Below are 17,628 nucleotides of genomic sequence, written 5' to 3'. Positions count from 1 at the left end.
GCACTTAGCAGCTGCTTGGGGAGCATTAGCTTTGGTGCCATCTGGGGATTTAAAAACACTATCTCAACATTTTAAGCAAAATATCTCGTAAGAAATGAATAGTTGCTGCATGAGCCCTCAGCTATCAGCTCTGTCGAATGTTTAGAGGCGACATAAACGCGTGTATAGCTTCACATTTACAAGCTTTATCCCTGTGTCAATAATGTCATGCAAGACATGTGACTGATAAAATACATCATGATTCACTGATACATTATGGAAAATGTTTTTTAGCCAAAGAAAAGTTTTTAAAGTAGCATTTTAGATTATGACTGACAGTCTAAGTGGTAGGACAGATATTTAGGCAGGAGGAGAAGGAAGAAGGGGGTCTGGGCGATGAAAGCCAAATGTTTAAGCAATCAAATGTTTTGATTTAATGTCAGGCTGAGATATTAAAGTTTTTGTTAACGTTTGCATTTCTGTTAGCGCTTCAGAAGACCCTTAGGGCTTTATTTGTGGTATTCTAACGACACTTAGGTTTAGGAATGTGCTTTATTCAGCACTTTGGGTCTTAATAGGTTAAAAACAGGCCTTTTCACATGGGAACAAGAAACAGAAGGAGAGACGATGATGCTTATGAGTGCAACTGCCATCATCTCACTCTTCCATACCTCTCCCTCATTTCTACCTCGTCCCTCCGTCCACTCCTCGTCCCCCCTGTCCAACAGTTTTTAAGCTTCTCCATGACATGTGACTGCATTAATCTCCCCCTCCCTCCCTCCCAGCTGCAGATTTGACACAAAGCTCTGTGATTTGGTGCATCAGTCGATGATGCGATATGCTAAGCTGTGGACTGAGAGTGGACAAAAATATGTGTTTCTATATGAGCCTATGTGCATCTGTTGGTAAACAAACAGAGCACCAGCAGCCCTGTGCAGGAGCTGCTCTTTGCATTTGCACTTTCGCACCAAAGAGGCTCAGTGAGCGAGCAGAGAGAAAAACAGACAGATCTCGGAGCAGAGGGGGTGAATGAGTTTACATGCACTTAATCTGATGAGATATGGTATATTACCATCTCATGCAGTGCAGTGATCTATACCCAAACACTGTGACAACACACCTGAAGAGCTGAAACACAGAGGGTTCATTTAAAGAGGAAATGACTCAAGATAACAGTGTTTGTAGGAAGTTCAAGCTTATATTTGCCTATGATGTACAGTAGTTCTGCACACCCCCCCACTCATACTGAACAAAGGGCAGAGGCACAGGAGAAAGTGGGTCAACCTTTCACACTGAAGAGGTGGCAGATGCTTCTCTGAACCACACAAACAAACACTGCATGGAAAATGTCATGCATAACATGGCACATGCACTGAATGTGAAGGGTTCAGAATGCAAGGGAGATAACAGGAAAACATACGAAAAGCCTTGCAGAACAAACATAACATGCACACACACACACACACACACACAGAGAGAGTAATGTCTGGGACTTTCTAATACTGTCTGCTTGACAGGATGTACAGACACATCATTTCTGACTGTTTCTGTCCATTTTGCTCTCCATTTATCCGCTGCTCGCTCTCAGACTCACACACACACACATTAAAAGACAAAACCACACATTCTTGGCAACTCTTTCATCTTTCTGCTACTGCAGCAGAAGCTCACTGCCATCACCACGGAGACAGAAGGCCTCACCATAACAACCACTGAATGGAAACTACGATGAGCCGCCTGTTCCTTTTAATATCGTCCTCTTTTCTCTGCACACGTCTTGAATGCGATCATCTATGCATGGAGATAGAATGCAAGGCTTGGGTATTTATTTTTAAAACAGGATGTAGAGCATACACCTCAGGGTGGGTGCAGGCTGCAACGTTTTAAATAACCACAACATCAACAACAGCACCATCAATGAGGCACAACACGAGCGATACCACAGCAACACAATCGGGAGCGGTATTCTGTACCTGAATCTTCATTTTCCAGCAGGAATTCATGTCTGGATCCTGAAGCCACCTCCACCTCTCCTTCACACACACACACACACACACACACACACACCACACACACTCACACTCACACTCACACTCACATAGACCCTCACGCAGACAATGGTTCCTCAGGGAGGCTACATGCCCCCTCTGTAAATCCTTGATGTCAGCCGAGACAGAGAGACAGAGAGAGGGAGAGGGCGAGAGACAAGCCTCTGCAAATACGGAAGCAGAGCAAGAGGCAGCCGTCACCGTGGCGACTGCAGCTACGGCAGCGCAGCACAGAAACAAAGACAGACAGTGGAGAAGATAGTGAGAGAGATGGCTGAGGGAGGGAGAGCAAGCGACTGCCCTACATCTTCTTCACACACACACACACACACACACACACACACACACAGACACGCACAAATACAAACACACAGAGCTGCTGCGGCTGCTGCTTGTCCAGGTTTACACACACACACACACACACACACAGATACACACACAGTGTCAATCCGGTGCTGTAATCCCATTGGCCGAGCTACGACTTCTTCCAGCTGATCTTGATGAGATGTGGGGGAGGGGCAAACTGCATGTTGTTGAATCATTCATTAGATGGAGGTGGTGTCCTTTAAATAGACCCACTCTGCTCTGCACACCCGGCTTAACCTTAAAGTACCTCCTCCTAACCCTATCTAAGCCTGTCCTGCAATGACTACACACCACACACAGCCCCCTCGCTCTGAATTTGAGACTGTTTCAGGACAAAGAGGAAGCCGCCGAACCTCTTCTAACCCACTATCATCGTCCACCAATCGGAGAGGACATTACTGCAGTCTCCACCAATCCCCTGCAGACTCTGAGGGATGTGAGGTAGAGCAGAACTGACAAGAGGGTTATTTATTGCACACATCCACACAACTGTATTCAAGGACAAAGCTACAAAACTACAATCACTCAAGTGCTGGACAACTCTCCAGATGACTGCAGGCTGAGGTTCACTAATAAAACACAGCATTTAAAGCTTTTAACGAGACTGTGATTCACTCACAACAATGACGCCCGTTTGTTAAAAATATCACAACACGGAGCAAGACACTGGCCTGTCATCGGCACATGGTTTGTACATGTACTGTATGTGAACAATCCCTCACAGTATGAGTCTGCCTCCAGAGGTAAATGCTAATAATAATATTAATAAAGGGAACTTTTGGGATTCATACTGTGTTTTACAGCTTTAAAAAAAACTAACTTAAAACAAGTAAGAGAAGCATGAGCACTTGGACAAACACCCATGCATGTACGAATATACCAGAAACCATATTTTAGGAAAATGTATTTAACATGTCCCATCCACTAACATGGAGCTGGAAGGCCAAGTGTATGACCTATACTGGAGCCAGCCACCAGGTGGTGATTGAGACACTTTGGCTTCACCTTTGGGGGCTGTCATGTCATACATCTTTATATAGTCAAAGATCTGTAGTAACAATGGATGATCTTTTACTGATATATATGTTGTATATAATGTTTTGTTGTTTGTCTTTTTTACTTCTGCCAAGTAAGTTATGTTTTCACCTGTTTATTTAAAATCGATTTCCACCAAACTTGGTAGAGGGATGGAGCCTGGACCTGGAAGAACCCATTTCATTTAGCAGATAAATCATTGATGTTATCAGACCACTTCCTTTTTTCTTTTATATATATTTCTATTATAAAATCTATCCAAGTGACAGACTATATGTTCTGTGTATATCTGGCATATCTCTTTGAGAACAAAAGCTTAAAAAAGGGAGAGGCATCAGAGAGATATATCTGTGGATATTCTGCTATTTTTCTTACAACTAGCACCATCTTTGTGGTGCGAGTGTGTGAGAGTGTGTATGAGGGGGTAGTGTTGTTAAAGTCACAGAGGAAAACTTTAATAAAGCACTAAGACACAGTGTTCTCTGGCTACACAGCGAGGACACATCAGGTCCTTTCCATTGGATAATGAGCTGAGCAGCACTTTACTTTCATTGAGAAACACTGCTTAACATCTTTAGCATCTAAATAAAGACTTAGAGCAGGTCCACCAGCCCGGCTCATGGACTTATGATAACACCACCACAGCAACAGCAACAGCATTTATCACCTGACACAAGGTTTATCCAATGTTCACCAGTGTAAATAAGTACAATAGTTAATTACACTACACTTTAAGGCCGTCCACCCGATAAAGCCCAGTCTACTCTGATTGGCAAGCTGGACTACTCTGTTGTGATTGGTCAACTGCTTCCAGCACTGAAAATAATTTTATGTTTAATAATTGTAGTTTTATTTATTATATGATTTTATAATGTAAATTTGTTAAGCATTTTGCACCTATTTATATTTGTATAAGTTAAGTTATACAAGTATACTTTGAACTCGTATCAGGTAATATGTTAAAGTTCAACTAATCTAGTGGCTAGGCGTGTATTATGCAAATGTGATGTCACATGACATAACAATGATGCATAACCTTCAGCCAGACAACTGACGAGGCGTTTCAGGAGCTTCAGTGTTTTCTGTAGAGGTGATGAGCTCCTTCAACTGTGGACCTTAGGGTTTTTAACTTTGCAGAACTTTTACAAAAACCATATAGCACACTTGAGGAAAGACAAAAACTGGAAAAATATCAGATGTCCTGATAAAATGCAAAAACTGGGGCTACATCTCCTGAGAGGACAAAGAAATTGTTGCAGGATTGGTGGGTGAAAACAGAAATATGAGGCAAAATGTGAAGGGACAGAGACAGACAGAGGAAAGAGAGACCTGACAGTGAGAAAGATGTCAGATATCCCATGGGCGTGAAATTGAGCTGTAATAGCCTTTTCAGTTTATATTCAAATACAGTCATGCATACTGATAAGTGCAACTCCAGCTTTTCTGCCTGCTGCACTTTTAAATCAAATCTACTTCAAATTAAAGAGAAAGGGTGAGTGGAGAGAGTGATGGAGAAGGAGGGATGAGATGGAGAAGAAGCAATGGAGAGATGGAAAAGAAGGAGGGGAGATGTGAGAAAAAGGAGGAGGGTAGAGATGAGAAAAAGGAGGGAAGAGATGGAGAAGGAGGAAGAGAGATGGAGAAGAAGGAGGGGAGAGATGGAAAAGAAGGAGGCAAAAGATGGAGAAGGAGGAAGAAGAGAGATGTCCTCGAAGCAAAATGAAAGAAACTCTTGAGAATTTATTTCTATTACCTACACTGGAATCATTTGCTGCTCATCTGCTGTAAGTGTAAGCACATCAGCTTTGATCTGGAGCGTTGCCTTGTCAGTTACATCTCTGTAATGCACTGGAGGATGGCATCTGAGACTCGTATATTTGTGCTTTCAGACCAGAACACACAAACATTAAGTGGGCCGTCACTGCGGCAGCACGTCCGCGCTATAACACCATCAATTCACTGTTCCAAAAAAGAATAAGTGGCTGACTCAGGCAGTTTTATTGATCTGTAGCTCCCTGAAAACACCCACTGTCCTCTTGCCCCCTATCTCGCCATCCCTTCAATTCTGACACCCAATGGAGCTCATCTATCTCGACCTGTGAGAGATGATGGAGATTTGTGAGGAGGGGCTCCTGCTGTGAGCACATGCGACCATCAACAGGGCCCTCAAGCAGAAGCGGAGAGTGGGGTCAGACTTTAAAGTGACCTCTTTCTGGGGGCAACATTTATCTCTTATCTCTAGTTATCTGTGAGGCTGCCAACAGGAATGTGGACGGCTGTGTTTGACATACTAAATTCTTTCATATGACTTTCACACTGGTGACAACAACAACTCTGAGCTGCACACTTACAAGTCCCCATGGATGACTGAAAATAAATGCATTATTAAGAACGCATATCGCCGCTAAGGCCCAACAGTCTCCTTTTGAAACTACACTTAAATTCACTAGATTTAGATCTGCAAACACTCATAAATATCAGTCCCCTAAACATGCCTGATTTTTTTCCAATAAGATTCATGAATTATTCCCTGAGAAATCCACCAAAATGTTAAGAAAACGCTTGCAATGTTAAAGAAAGTGAAAAAGAATACCTGGATCCAAACCCCTGATCCGCATCAAAATATACTGAGTTCTTCCTTAGGTCATCTCAAACCATTAAAAAAAGTTTCATGGAAATCAGTTGAGTAGTTTTTGCATAATCCTGCTAAAAAACAAACAAACAGAAAAAAACACCTTGGCGGAGGTAAAAAAAAAACTAAAACACTGTCCTTTACTCAGGTTTTTATAATTTGCCATTTTAAACGATGTGAGCTTTTTCCTTTATAAATTTGTGATTTTAGGCTTAATAAATAAAACTGACTTGCTTGAACTTATAGCAGGTGGATGAGAATGGATGTCAAAAGGTGGACTAGCATCCAAACACCTAGTTGTGTTTACTGTAAGGAGACATATTATTCTCATATTCAGGTTCATCATTTTAATTTGGGTTTTTACTTGAAAATCTTTACATGCCCTTATTTACCCATAATTTTTCATTTCATTGCATTTCATGAGCTTCAAGTACAGTGTTTTGTTTACTTTGGGCTTTTTAACCTTGCATTTCTTTTAAAAAACCTATAGGGAAAAAGAAAAACTGAAAAAATCATAATGTCTCCTTTAAACAAGTCTGAGCCGCCACTTTTATGTCAGACACGTTTAATTTTATTCACTGAATTCTCAACCAATCTGTCCACGCTGATGAAAACATGAACACAGTGTTCATCTCTGAAGCGGCGTAATCTACAAACGTCAGTCGTGATGCAGAATACTTTTTCCGGCTGCAGACTTCAGTGCAGAGGAGAAAAAGCTCTGTATCACTAAAGTGAGTGACTCAATGTTATGGCACAGAGAAGAACACATTGTACTTAGAGTAAATATGGTAATAGACGGGGTCACGGCGCCTTTTTTAGAACAACAGTTCCACCACAATACAACACAGTAGAAACTGTGTGTGACTGAGCTGTAAAATCTGTTAATGAAATCTAAATGAGCAAAAAAGACAGTATTCACTAAAGTAAGGAAGTTCAAAGTGATTGGCTAATTTAATACAGAAGAATACATTCATGCAACTAGATATTATTCAATAAACTGCTATTGTGGATCTCACCACTATAAAAGGTTGTGGAACGAAAGTTCAGATTTTTTTTTTCTCGAGGTGCAAAAAGACCAGTTGTGTTGTGGAGAGGGCCAGATGGGCCTGTGCTCTGTGACTAAGCTTTGGACACACACACACACACACACACACACACACACACACACACACACACACACACACACACACACACACACACACACACACACACACACACACACACACACACACACACACACACACACACACACACACACACACACACACACACACACACACACACACACACACAAAGAGGAAGTGATTGTGTTTATGTAAAGTCCCCGAAAATGTCCGGAGCAACTGACTCGGACATCTGTGCTTACACACATCCGCTCCGTAACATTTTGCATGTCTAAAAAGGAATTTAATTCTACGTAAAGAAAAACCAAGGGAAAAGTCCTTTCTCTGAAAAGGCCACAACAATGTTTGAAAACTCCCCTAATGAAGCGTAAATCGTAAATGTCCTCCCTCTTGTCCAGTCTAGTTTTGAGTTCACCTCATTCTGGAGCATCAAGCAATGATCAAGGCTCATTACTTTAACTGCGGTTGGTGAGAACCACAGTTGAAGTGCGAGCTTCTTTTCCACATTAGCAGCAATGACCCATTTCCACTCAGATTTGTCCTCAACCAGTATTTCTACTTTGCAGTTTTAGAAGAGAGACAATTTCAAGAATTATTCTGCTGCTTCGGGGATAAAAATGTGGACCTCTCCCATCACAAACCTGCTTCTCTAACAAATAAGACAATGGAGGCTGAAGCCCCACGGATAAATGGTCAAACCATGAATTATAGGCTTAAGCGATTTCCGCACTCGTTGCGACGCGAGCTCATTGTTTGTTATTACATGTGCAAAAAACATCCACAGTCCTACACACACACCTCACCTTGAAGAAATGTGCGGGCCAGCAGCCAAACAGCTCTCCTCTTTCATGTCTGCTTTTAATGTCTGTTCAGTCTGGTTTTATCAGCCCTTGGACAAATGGACTAAAAAAAAAAAGCACCTACAGCAATTACAGTGCAGGCTTAAGCATTAACTGTATCTGTATCCACATCAGCACCTGGGGCCAGCGATAACCTTCTAAATTAGATAAGTATTTCAGCAGGGCAGACGACACAAGAAGCTGACGACAGACTCAGGGTGGATGAATAAATCCTAAATGCTTCTCAGGATTAAGAATGAGAAAATTCTCTAATTTCATCAAACCTCCATGTGAGTGTGCGCTGGACGAGATGAGTCATCTGAAGCTATTAAGCCTGTTTTTAGCTTATTATCATGAAGCTGATGCAGACAGCGGCACAGAGTCACGGCGACCGAGCTCGTTGTGCTTTTAAACTCTCGAGGCGCGACCTGGACGATCTGACATCTCTGGCATCAGACGATTAGCCTGCGCAAAATTCAGCTTATTATTTATTTAATTCAAATTGCCAGTTCAAACGTGTATAAATCGCACCTTGAATTATTTTACCTGGCAAATCCCATTCCCACTCAATACTCCCAGGTCCTATAGATCTAACAGAGAAAAATAAGTGCTAGACCAGTAAAAAAAAGATACGAAACACAAATAAACAGCTTCAACAATATTCACCATATATACTCTGACCCTACGGCTACTAGAGTTTGGGCAGTATCAACATTAAATAAGAAGAGACATCCAGACCTTCGTGAACTTATCTTACACTTTTAACTTAGATATCCCCCTCAAAGTAAATTTTAGGATGTAACATAACATCCCTGATCCACCCGATATGGAACTGAGGTTTTAATCTCTTTCTATTTTAAAGTATTAAACATTGGGCCAACAGGGCAGCAGAGGCCGATCACACTTTTCAGGTCTGACGTCAAATACAGGGATTAAAGGATGTGGGTCGATAGTTGTGCTGAAAACTTTGCTCAGGGTGCCTTTGTAGCCAAAATGGATGTAGAAAAGGGAGTGATGATCAAAACATATGGATCAAAGTAGCATCTGCATGTTTACACCAGTCTCCAGTGAGGTCAGTGTTGCAACATGGAACGTACACATCATAAATTCAACACATTTTTATCCTTGAGGCGATTTAAGTTTTTAATCTAATCTTATTTTACTGCATTGACCCATTTGTTTTCCTTGATTCATTTGCGTTCTGTTTCTTATTCGTGTTTCCTTGATGTCTTGGAATGTTTTGTTTATTTTCTGTGCTGTATTGTAAATGAGTCATTCCCAAGTTAAAATAAAGGTGGAGTTTATGCCTGAATGAATGTCGGGGTAACTTTTGGCCATTCTAGCTTCCTCTTTTGTTCAAATGTATTTGTATTTAACGACCACAAATATAACCTGTTAATTTCGCTTCCTGACATGAGGAGTAATTACAACGGCTGTATGCATTGTCTGAAGTAAAATCAATGCAGAGTCTAAGCTGTCTCCCACAAGCATCAGCAGCCTGAAGAGGGTAATTAAGATTGCGATCATGTCGTTCTCAAATGAGACGGCAGCACAAACTGTTTTAAGGCCAGTTCTCAGACTTTCTCAGCCTTTGCTGGAAAGCAGAACTGAGGATTTTTCAAAGGCTGCACAAACATCCAGCCATCTCTTTCAAAACTCTCCTTAGATCTATGTTGAACTTATGGTTTCCATGTGCATCCCTGCAGAGATGATCTCAGTATTTCATATAAAAAAACAAATGCACACTAATGCATCCCTGCTTCCACCCGCCTCGCTCCCTTCAGGCCACTAGCTATGACATCATCAGTCATCACCTGCTGCTAAACAGATGGCGCACCATTAGTGACCCCCAGACAGGTGGAGAGGTCTGCATTGCAAATACACTGATTGGGGCGGTATTAGAAACACATGCAAACACTTGAAATACAACAATATCATCTTCAGCCGCAGCTGCACCTATAAATCTACCTTCATCAGAGATCTGATCAGGATTTTAGGGTCATGAGAAGCTTCCCTGCAGGAAGAGAACTCTCAGCGGTGGGGGGTGCTCCTGGCAGACAAACACCCCTGAGGTCACAAAAGCCAACTCTCCTGCATCTCAACCTTCTGTCCATGCCTTCAAACCATGGGCCAGTAACCTCAGTGAGAATGCAGAGAAAAAGTATTAGCCCATCTTTAATGGCGGTGGTGATGTAATGTGGACATGGCACAGACTTGAACCTGATTTCACTCTGATGCAGCTTCATACGAAAGACTAAACACAGAGGAAGTATGAATGGTCCCTTTAAGTCCGACCATCAGGGGACCGATTCCTCAGAGGTGTTGTGGTGCCAGTGAACAAAAGGCTACAGTAAACACAAACTCGTCAGACAGTTTCATTTCTTCAACTCAGCCTCTTTGTAGCATTAGAAGCTTTGATGCTCCAAGCACCAGTGGGATCTACAGCTATTCACTCCACTGCAGCTACCTGGAGCGAGTAACCTTGGATTTATGTGCAGCCTCTTCTACACCCACCGGCACGCACTGATGATGGATGAAGGATGCAGCCATGAATCTCTGTCCTCCACTCCCACTTCAATCCACATTTTAAAGGTCCAGTCTCATTTGGCTCCCGGATAAACACGGTCCGGAGTAGTAGCGGCAGCAATTTGCATTTAAAGGCTGTTCGTCTTAACTTGGCTTGTGCCAGCAATTCATTGAGAGGTTCACATTTGCATTCTGAATAGCTGAGAAGGCTCAAATCCACAAGCTTGAAATATCAATGAGAGGAGGAAAACAGGGAGCTCAAATATATCTGGATATAACTGCTATAATTGTTTGCAATGACAAAAAATAACTAGTTAGATTGAAGATCGCTTATTATCAATTATTGGAGGAAACAGGGCACATTTAGGACAAAGTCTCTCAAGATACTTTTGTGAGGACTGAAGAACTGATTTAAAAGGCAGGTTGCAATCTAGTTTTACCCAAAAGGTTGAGACGCAGCACAGATTAAATTAATGCAAATGTTGTGACACATCAGAAGCATTAAAACAATTTGCAATAAAGGGACAGCGAGTCTCACCTCTACTGCCCCCTGCTGACAGTCTTGCACATACCCTAAACTCAACTTCAAAACAAAAACTTTTCTTGAGGTAAACACTTAATTTTACAATATCCTTGCAAAACTTAAAGGATGCACTTTTCTCTATTGCAAACTGTATATTCAATACATTTCTTAATGCATTATGTTTATGTTCGCTCCATAAGTCGCACAGCAATAACTCTGTCTCGCAATCCAGAGGCCTTTGATAGCCATTCATTAAACACTCCCTCCCTGAACAATTATCATAATCTTTATTATGATAATAATGCATTGCTATTATATTGCTATTTTCATTAAACAGAGTCACCAACTTCTCCAACCAGGGTGGATATGCAGTATATCAAAATGTACAACAACCTCCATCATAATAATGATCAACCATCAAATGTGATTTAGTGAATATTTCACATTATGTAGTGAATAATAACAGCTTGAATTTATATAACGCCTTTCAAGAAACCCAAGGAAGGGATCCTTCTTTCCTATAAAAGGTTACAGGGGATACAGACTCTTTCAGTAAGTTACAAGGGATTAGAAACATTTATTTTGATAATTATCAGTACAACATTTTTTCCATCTACAAATTGAAGCATAGTAATTTAAATAGGTTTAATTTTTTACTGGTGTACCTAATAACGTAGACACTGTGTGTGTTCTTTAAACACTGACTTATAACTGCTGCGCACTGGCTGACTAGAATAGTTTCATTCTTTTTAATGGTTACATTATCTTAGCATTTGGAAATGAACTGGAAGTGTAGCATCTGTAGTAATTACACTGCCTCCATTTCACTTATAATTACTACCAAATTAAAAAGTTTGCTCATCCAAACTAATTATTGGGAATTTATCAAAGTATGAGCACCATTAACACGACAAAGCGAAACAGTGCAATGCAATGATTAACGCAGTGTTATTCAGGTATTTCAGTTTGAATGCAGCAGTGGGGGTTTCTGGTGAGTCATGCGGACATCTTTACAACACATGAGATGTGACGGTCCCCTGCACACAGTGACCTCGACATCAAGGTAACAGGGCCCTCCCCTATTCTGCTCAGCTGCAAACATCCCTCAACGCACTCCCACTGATGCAGGACGCAGCCTCAAACATCCTTCCACCTTCTCATCAAGATCGTCACCTCCGACGTGATGCTTGATCGACAGGAGACAAGGTCGCGGTTTCTATCGCTAACTAGCCCTTTGCTCGTCAACGCGTTTGCTCCATTTCATCTCCATGTGGACGGCATGGCACAGGATTGTTCCATGTCACAGCTGCGAAGGACTCACAATGCTGATGGGACTTGCTTCAGATCATTTTTTTTAAAACGGGACATAAAGGTTGCCTCTGTGAAAGGAAACTGCAAAAGCATATCACACCATAACTATTAGGCCTCGCTTTCTCTGAAATCATCCGCTCCACCTCAGTTTAGGAGGAGAGAGTCAGCGTGAAGTGAATAACGTCTGAGATGATAAACATGGAGTTAAAATCCCATCGCTCCCAGCTGGCTCCCACATCTGAAACATGTTCTGCTATTCCCCATCCGCCTCTACCTCCTCTCTCTTCATCAACATTTTCCACCAACGCACCATTAAGTCAAACCTCCTTCCATTCGCTGCTCCGATCGCCCCTCCACCCTGTCAATATTTGCCCGATCAGCTCGGAGTCTGTGTGCCGGCAGCTTTAAGGCAAATGTCATCGGTAAAGAGCAGAGTTTCCACATGAAATGGGACTGAAATCAACTCTCAAACAGGGAGCAGATGGTGAAGCTTTCCTGATGACATCTTTTGGCTTAAACAGCAATTCTCCACCGCTCGTTCTTCCTCCCTCTCTCATCACACTTAAGGCCTTTTACAACAACAACCTTGCCTTAAAGTTTTTATACCTAATGAGCTGCTCGCTCCTTTATCTCAGCCTATAGTCGTATAGCGTCTATACAGGGAAGTCTCTGGCAGCTACCTACACAAGCGCAGACATCACCATCATTAGCTGGTGATTAGATATTCATTCCTCTATGATTTCCCCAACCACACCAAGGCAATTTCCTGTATGTGTAAATATACTTGGCAATAAAAAGAATTCTGATTCTGATCTGATTTGGGTGTTTTTTATGCACATTTCAGAGACATAACACCCTATTTAGGTATGTGAGGCATTTCAGGGAAAGCTGGTTAGTAAAAATAAGACGTGCCGTCATTGTTTACATCTATTTGATAATTCCAGAAATCTCTGTTTGTCCTTCTCCATGTGACTCGCATATCTCAAGAAATGTTTATCTTATCGGTTTCACACTTGGCATGCGTATCGTCAAGGGACCAATAAAGTGTAGTATTGAATTTGATGCAAATTTAGAGCCGCGATACGTTCAATCATAATGAACTTTGAATAAAAAGGTCACCAGTGCTCTGTAGCAGCGACAGCAGGGGCTCATTAATGTAATTGAATTCTTCGATCGCAGCAACAGAGTATTCACAGCAACAGTAACTAATTCTTTGGTTCAGGGTTTTGTGCACTGAGTTGAACTTCTTTGAAACTTTGAATAAACAGGTGAACAGCTCTTCGTGCAGCAGCGTTGGTGCAGCTTTGGTGTTCTGCAGATTGAATTCTTTACTCGGCTCAATTACTGCAGGTTACTTTTACAGTTTCAGAAAAACAAAACTGCAGCCAATTAAACAGCCCATTCCAAACAGGCATCTTTACAACAGACACTGCACTAGTTCTCCTGATAAACACAAAGTGCCCCCTTTTTTCGCAGCTCGAGTTTCAGCCGTTTGTTCAGCAGAGTGATCCCGCTCCCTGGGAGATCAGCTGTGGCCTATATGTTTTGTATTCAGCCAGAGTACTTTGAGTGGTTCACGAGGAGAAACGCAGCAGATCCTCTTCCACCGGCCACTAATACACCATTGTCTTGGCTCAGCTCTGTGTCATCGCATCTTTGTGTATCGTAGCGTAGTAGTTTCAGCTTTCAGTCATGTGGTTGATTTGTTCCTACGTACTGTATGTACTTCGATACTGCAAGTTCACTCAGAAGGTTTGCTGCCAATTGAAGTTTGAAACCTTTCTCTTGCCCAGATCTGCACATTTCCTGTTGTCCGTGTGTGCAGCCTGAAACGCAGCAGCCTCTGCTCTGTGCGTCAATAACTGTGATGACTCATCTCTCCCAAATCGAATATACAATTTAAAAATCAGTGAATACAAACAACTGAATACTGCACTGCAGTTGTATGCCTCCGTCAACCAGTGTAGTTTCTGTCTACATCACTTCTTTTTCCAATTCATATAAGGTGTCCGTGACCTTTGACCTCTGGAATCTGATCAGTTGATCTGAGTTGAGTGACAACTGATAAAAAGTTGAAGGAAATCCCTCCAGTTGGTCTTGAGATATCACATTCAAGACGCCACTGTGACCTTGCCCTTTGGCTCATATTTCATCTTTTTTCACATCATAACCACATTATCAGACATATCATAACTGTGTCAATTCTGATTAAAATAACCACAGAGACTTGAGGGAAATTGCCTCTTTTGTGGAGGAGGTAATGTTTGGTCTCGAGCGACTATATATCTTAACCCTGACCCTGGTTATGTCTGCGTGATATTTTAATAAGTTCACAATGAAATTGTTGGTTCGAGATTCTGGATCCAGAAGGAGTGGATTCTCATTATTGCTTATTTACTAAAAATATATTTTTTTCTTCATTCTTGTAATAGCACAACTTTTTTTCATAAGCAAAAAAGTAAAAAAGATTAAAGTTTCTTGTGCACGCCAGAAAGTTAATGGTGTGCGCGAGAAACAATGGCAATTTTCTCGTCTACTGTGCATAGAGACCAATGGTTTTCCTTCAGATCGGATTAGGGCTCGTTTTGAGAATCCAAATATGTGAAAATCTTTCCAACTTTACTGCAGTCAACTAACTACTGTACTGTCATTGAAACACAGAAACCTAGGAAGCGGATATGCACTGTGGTCTGACAGATGTCACGTGCGCATGCGAGAAAGTTTCTAGTGCCCACCAGAAACTTTACCGGGGGCTCCTTATAACCTTATTCACATAATATTACAACTTTGTTAGCTTACTTTTTCCTTTCTTCAAAATGGCCCTAATACTGTGTTGAAACAAACAACATTGATGGTTGGTGTCCATTTCAGTTTGTTAACCTTAAACTGGATAATGGTGTTTCAGAGAGGAGGGTCTGATCCTTGAACACTCACACAAGGAGTCCTTGTGCAGTGACGTGAAAAGACAAAAACAACCCTGGTTTAGGAAGAAGCTCAAAGTCCTTGGGAGGTGGTTTCCATGGCGATGGCTCATCTGCCTGACTGTCCCCCAATGCTCGTCTTGTTTCACTGGCCTGAGATTTTCACGTTTCACATACAGCACCATCATAATCTATTCAAAAGCCAGAGGAAGGCCACAGTCCTGACAGAGGAAGGAGGAGAGTGGGGAAAAACTGCATTCATACACACAATCATTCAAAAGAAACAGCCTGATTGCCGTCACCGCTGGCAGCGTGACCTGTGGCGATGGATAACGGAGCAGCCACCAGCCTCATTGGGCTCGTGTGTCAGGTGCCATGAGTTCCAATAAACACATCAATCAAAACGACAGAGGACTGACAGCGAGGATCCACTCCTCCTGCTCTTACACACCTGCTTCACCTCGATTTCACAGAGGAGACGTTTTTTTGTGAATCGCGGTGCTCTTGCTCAAGTCTTGAGATGAGTAACGTGGAGTTTGACAGCGGACGCCATCCTTCCTCGCAGAGCCCGTTACCCATAATACTCTGAGCACTGCTGGCACATACAACATTTGACAGCTCTGACAGAAGCTGAAGCATGTCTGCGGTGAGCGACAGACGAATGTTCCTCCACATTCTGCCTCTGCTGCTTCGCTCCTGCTAATGTGCTCTTATTCAGGCCTTGTTCCGTTTCTACGGCAACAGCATGCTCCTATCTCTCTTGCTTTCTTCATGTATACAACGGACTATAATTGTACCCTCGTTCACCTTATCTTTTTATTCTCGTACCTGGACGGTCTCTGTGCTTGTTGAGTGCGCGTTGAACCTGCACTACATTTCTCCTCTTGGTGGTGTCAGTGCCAGACCACAGTGCATCGAGCCCGACCGATAAATGAGACAGCAGACTTCATCAGGTCATACTGGCCTATCAGATATATTAGTGTTGGCATATATGTTGCGGGATATGACTTCTTTTTTTTTTACAGAAAAAGATAATGTTGGGTAATGTCGTCACAGTTTGTCCAGCAGAGAGCATCCAACTCTTCTGTTTACAATGCAATACTGAAGCACACGTAGCAGAGTACGCATCACAGCTGAGCAGACGATGGTGCAGAGGCAACCAGTGTCTTCATGGTAAATTACTGACTAGTTAGTGTAGCACATTGATGGAAAGTTAATAAAAAAAACTTTGATGGGTCTCAACTGGAAGGAACGGAAACCAACTTGCTTCTGAAGGGAAGACATGGCTGGGAGATTATTTAGGATAAATATGACAGGAGCTGCCCACTTACTGAAAGATTTTGATAGCGGCCCGAATGGTCACTGGAACGTTGTGACACTCGAGCTGTCGGTGTTCTGCATGTGGCCGTTATTCGAATGTACTCAATTATGTGTGTGTGCAATAGAAAATAGCTAAACATCTGTCGTTTGGGGATGTGTGTGAATGTAGCTGTGCACTCAATGCATCCGTCCTTGTGTGCATTGTGCTTGAGCATCTATTCTCACCACCTCTTTATTTATTTCTCTTATCTCTATAATGTGGAACTCTAAGACTACTGCACTAGATGTGCTGTATGTAATGCATCATGTACCCCATCATTATAGGAAGCTTAAAACCTTTGCAAAGGAATCAACAGTGTTTCAGAGATGGACAAAATCTCTCAGGTTTTTATGCTCTTGGAGATAAACCAGATGTCCTAAGCATTGATAAGGCCGCTTAAACAATGATTTAACGATTGTTTGTACTTACAAAGCATTGGTCAACTCTGTGGCAGCCCCCTGCAGTTTGTCATGCTTAAGTAAGCAGAACGAGAACAGGACACTATAAATTCCATTACAATGCCTCATCAGGAAACCAGGTACTACTGCCTTCATGCAGCTGAATCATCCACAGGCAGGGGATTTACAAAATGAGCAATGAGAACATGATTTCCCAGATTTAAAAAGGGGCGGATGACCCATGAGTCATCAAGACTCACGCTGCCTATTATCTGTTAGCTGCTCTCGTTCGAAACTGATCCAGTCGTCCATTAATGGAATCATCAAGAGGCAACATGTGTTCAGAATCAGTCGGCTTTATTGGCCAAGTATGTGTGCACATACAGGGAATGTGACTCTGGTTTAGCTCTCAATGTACTTAAGTAAAGAATAGTGCAAAAAAAACAAAACAATAGACAATATCCACAAACACTGACAGATGGTAAATTAATTCACCATGACTCTAGTGAGTGCAAATCAGCTGCTCTTTATGTTTACACTGTACAAGAAGTGCAATAAAATAGTAG

At 42.0% G+C, this 17,628-nt stretch overlaps 1 protein-coding gene across 4 annotated transcripts in view; it reads right to left on the bottom strand.

Moving 5' to 3' along the window:
• march8 (membrane-associated ring finger (C3HC4) 8) overlaps nucleotides 1-17,628 on the bottom strand; it is an 89,286-nt gene that overhangs the window by 35,811 nt on the left and 35,847 nt on the right. Inside the window, exon 1 of one of the 4 annotated variants that reach the window (XM_035172407.2) lies at nucleotides 1,953-2,763. The exons of the other annotated variants lie outside the window; for them this stretch is intronic. Within the exon in view, the coding sequence (XP_035028298.1) occupies nucleotides 1,953-1,982 (30 nt within the window). The 5' untranslated portion in view covers nucleotides 1,983-2,763. Of the gene's footprint in view, nucleotides 1-1,952; nucleotides 2,764-17,628 lie in introns of those variants that run through there. 4 annotated transcript variants of the gene reach the window in all.

Source organism: Hippoglossus stenolepis, chromosome 12 (assembly GCF_022539355.2).
Source record: "Hippoglossus stenolepis isolate QCI-W04-F060 chromosome 12, HSTE1.2, whole genome shotgun sequence".
Lineage (NCBI taxonomy): Eukaryota > Metazoa > Chordata > Actinopteri > Pleuronectiformes > Pleuronectidae > Hippoglossus > Hippoglossus stenolepis.
The sequence above is the reverse complement of the archived record's forward strand: the minus strand, read 5'-3'. Positions and strand labels throughout refer to the sequence as shown.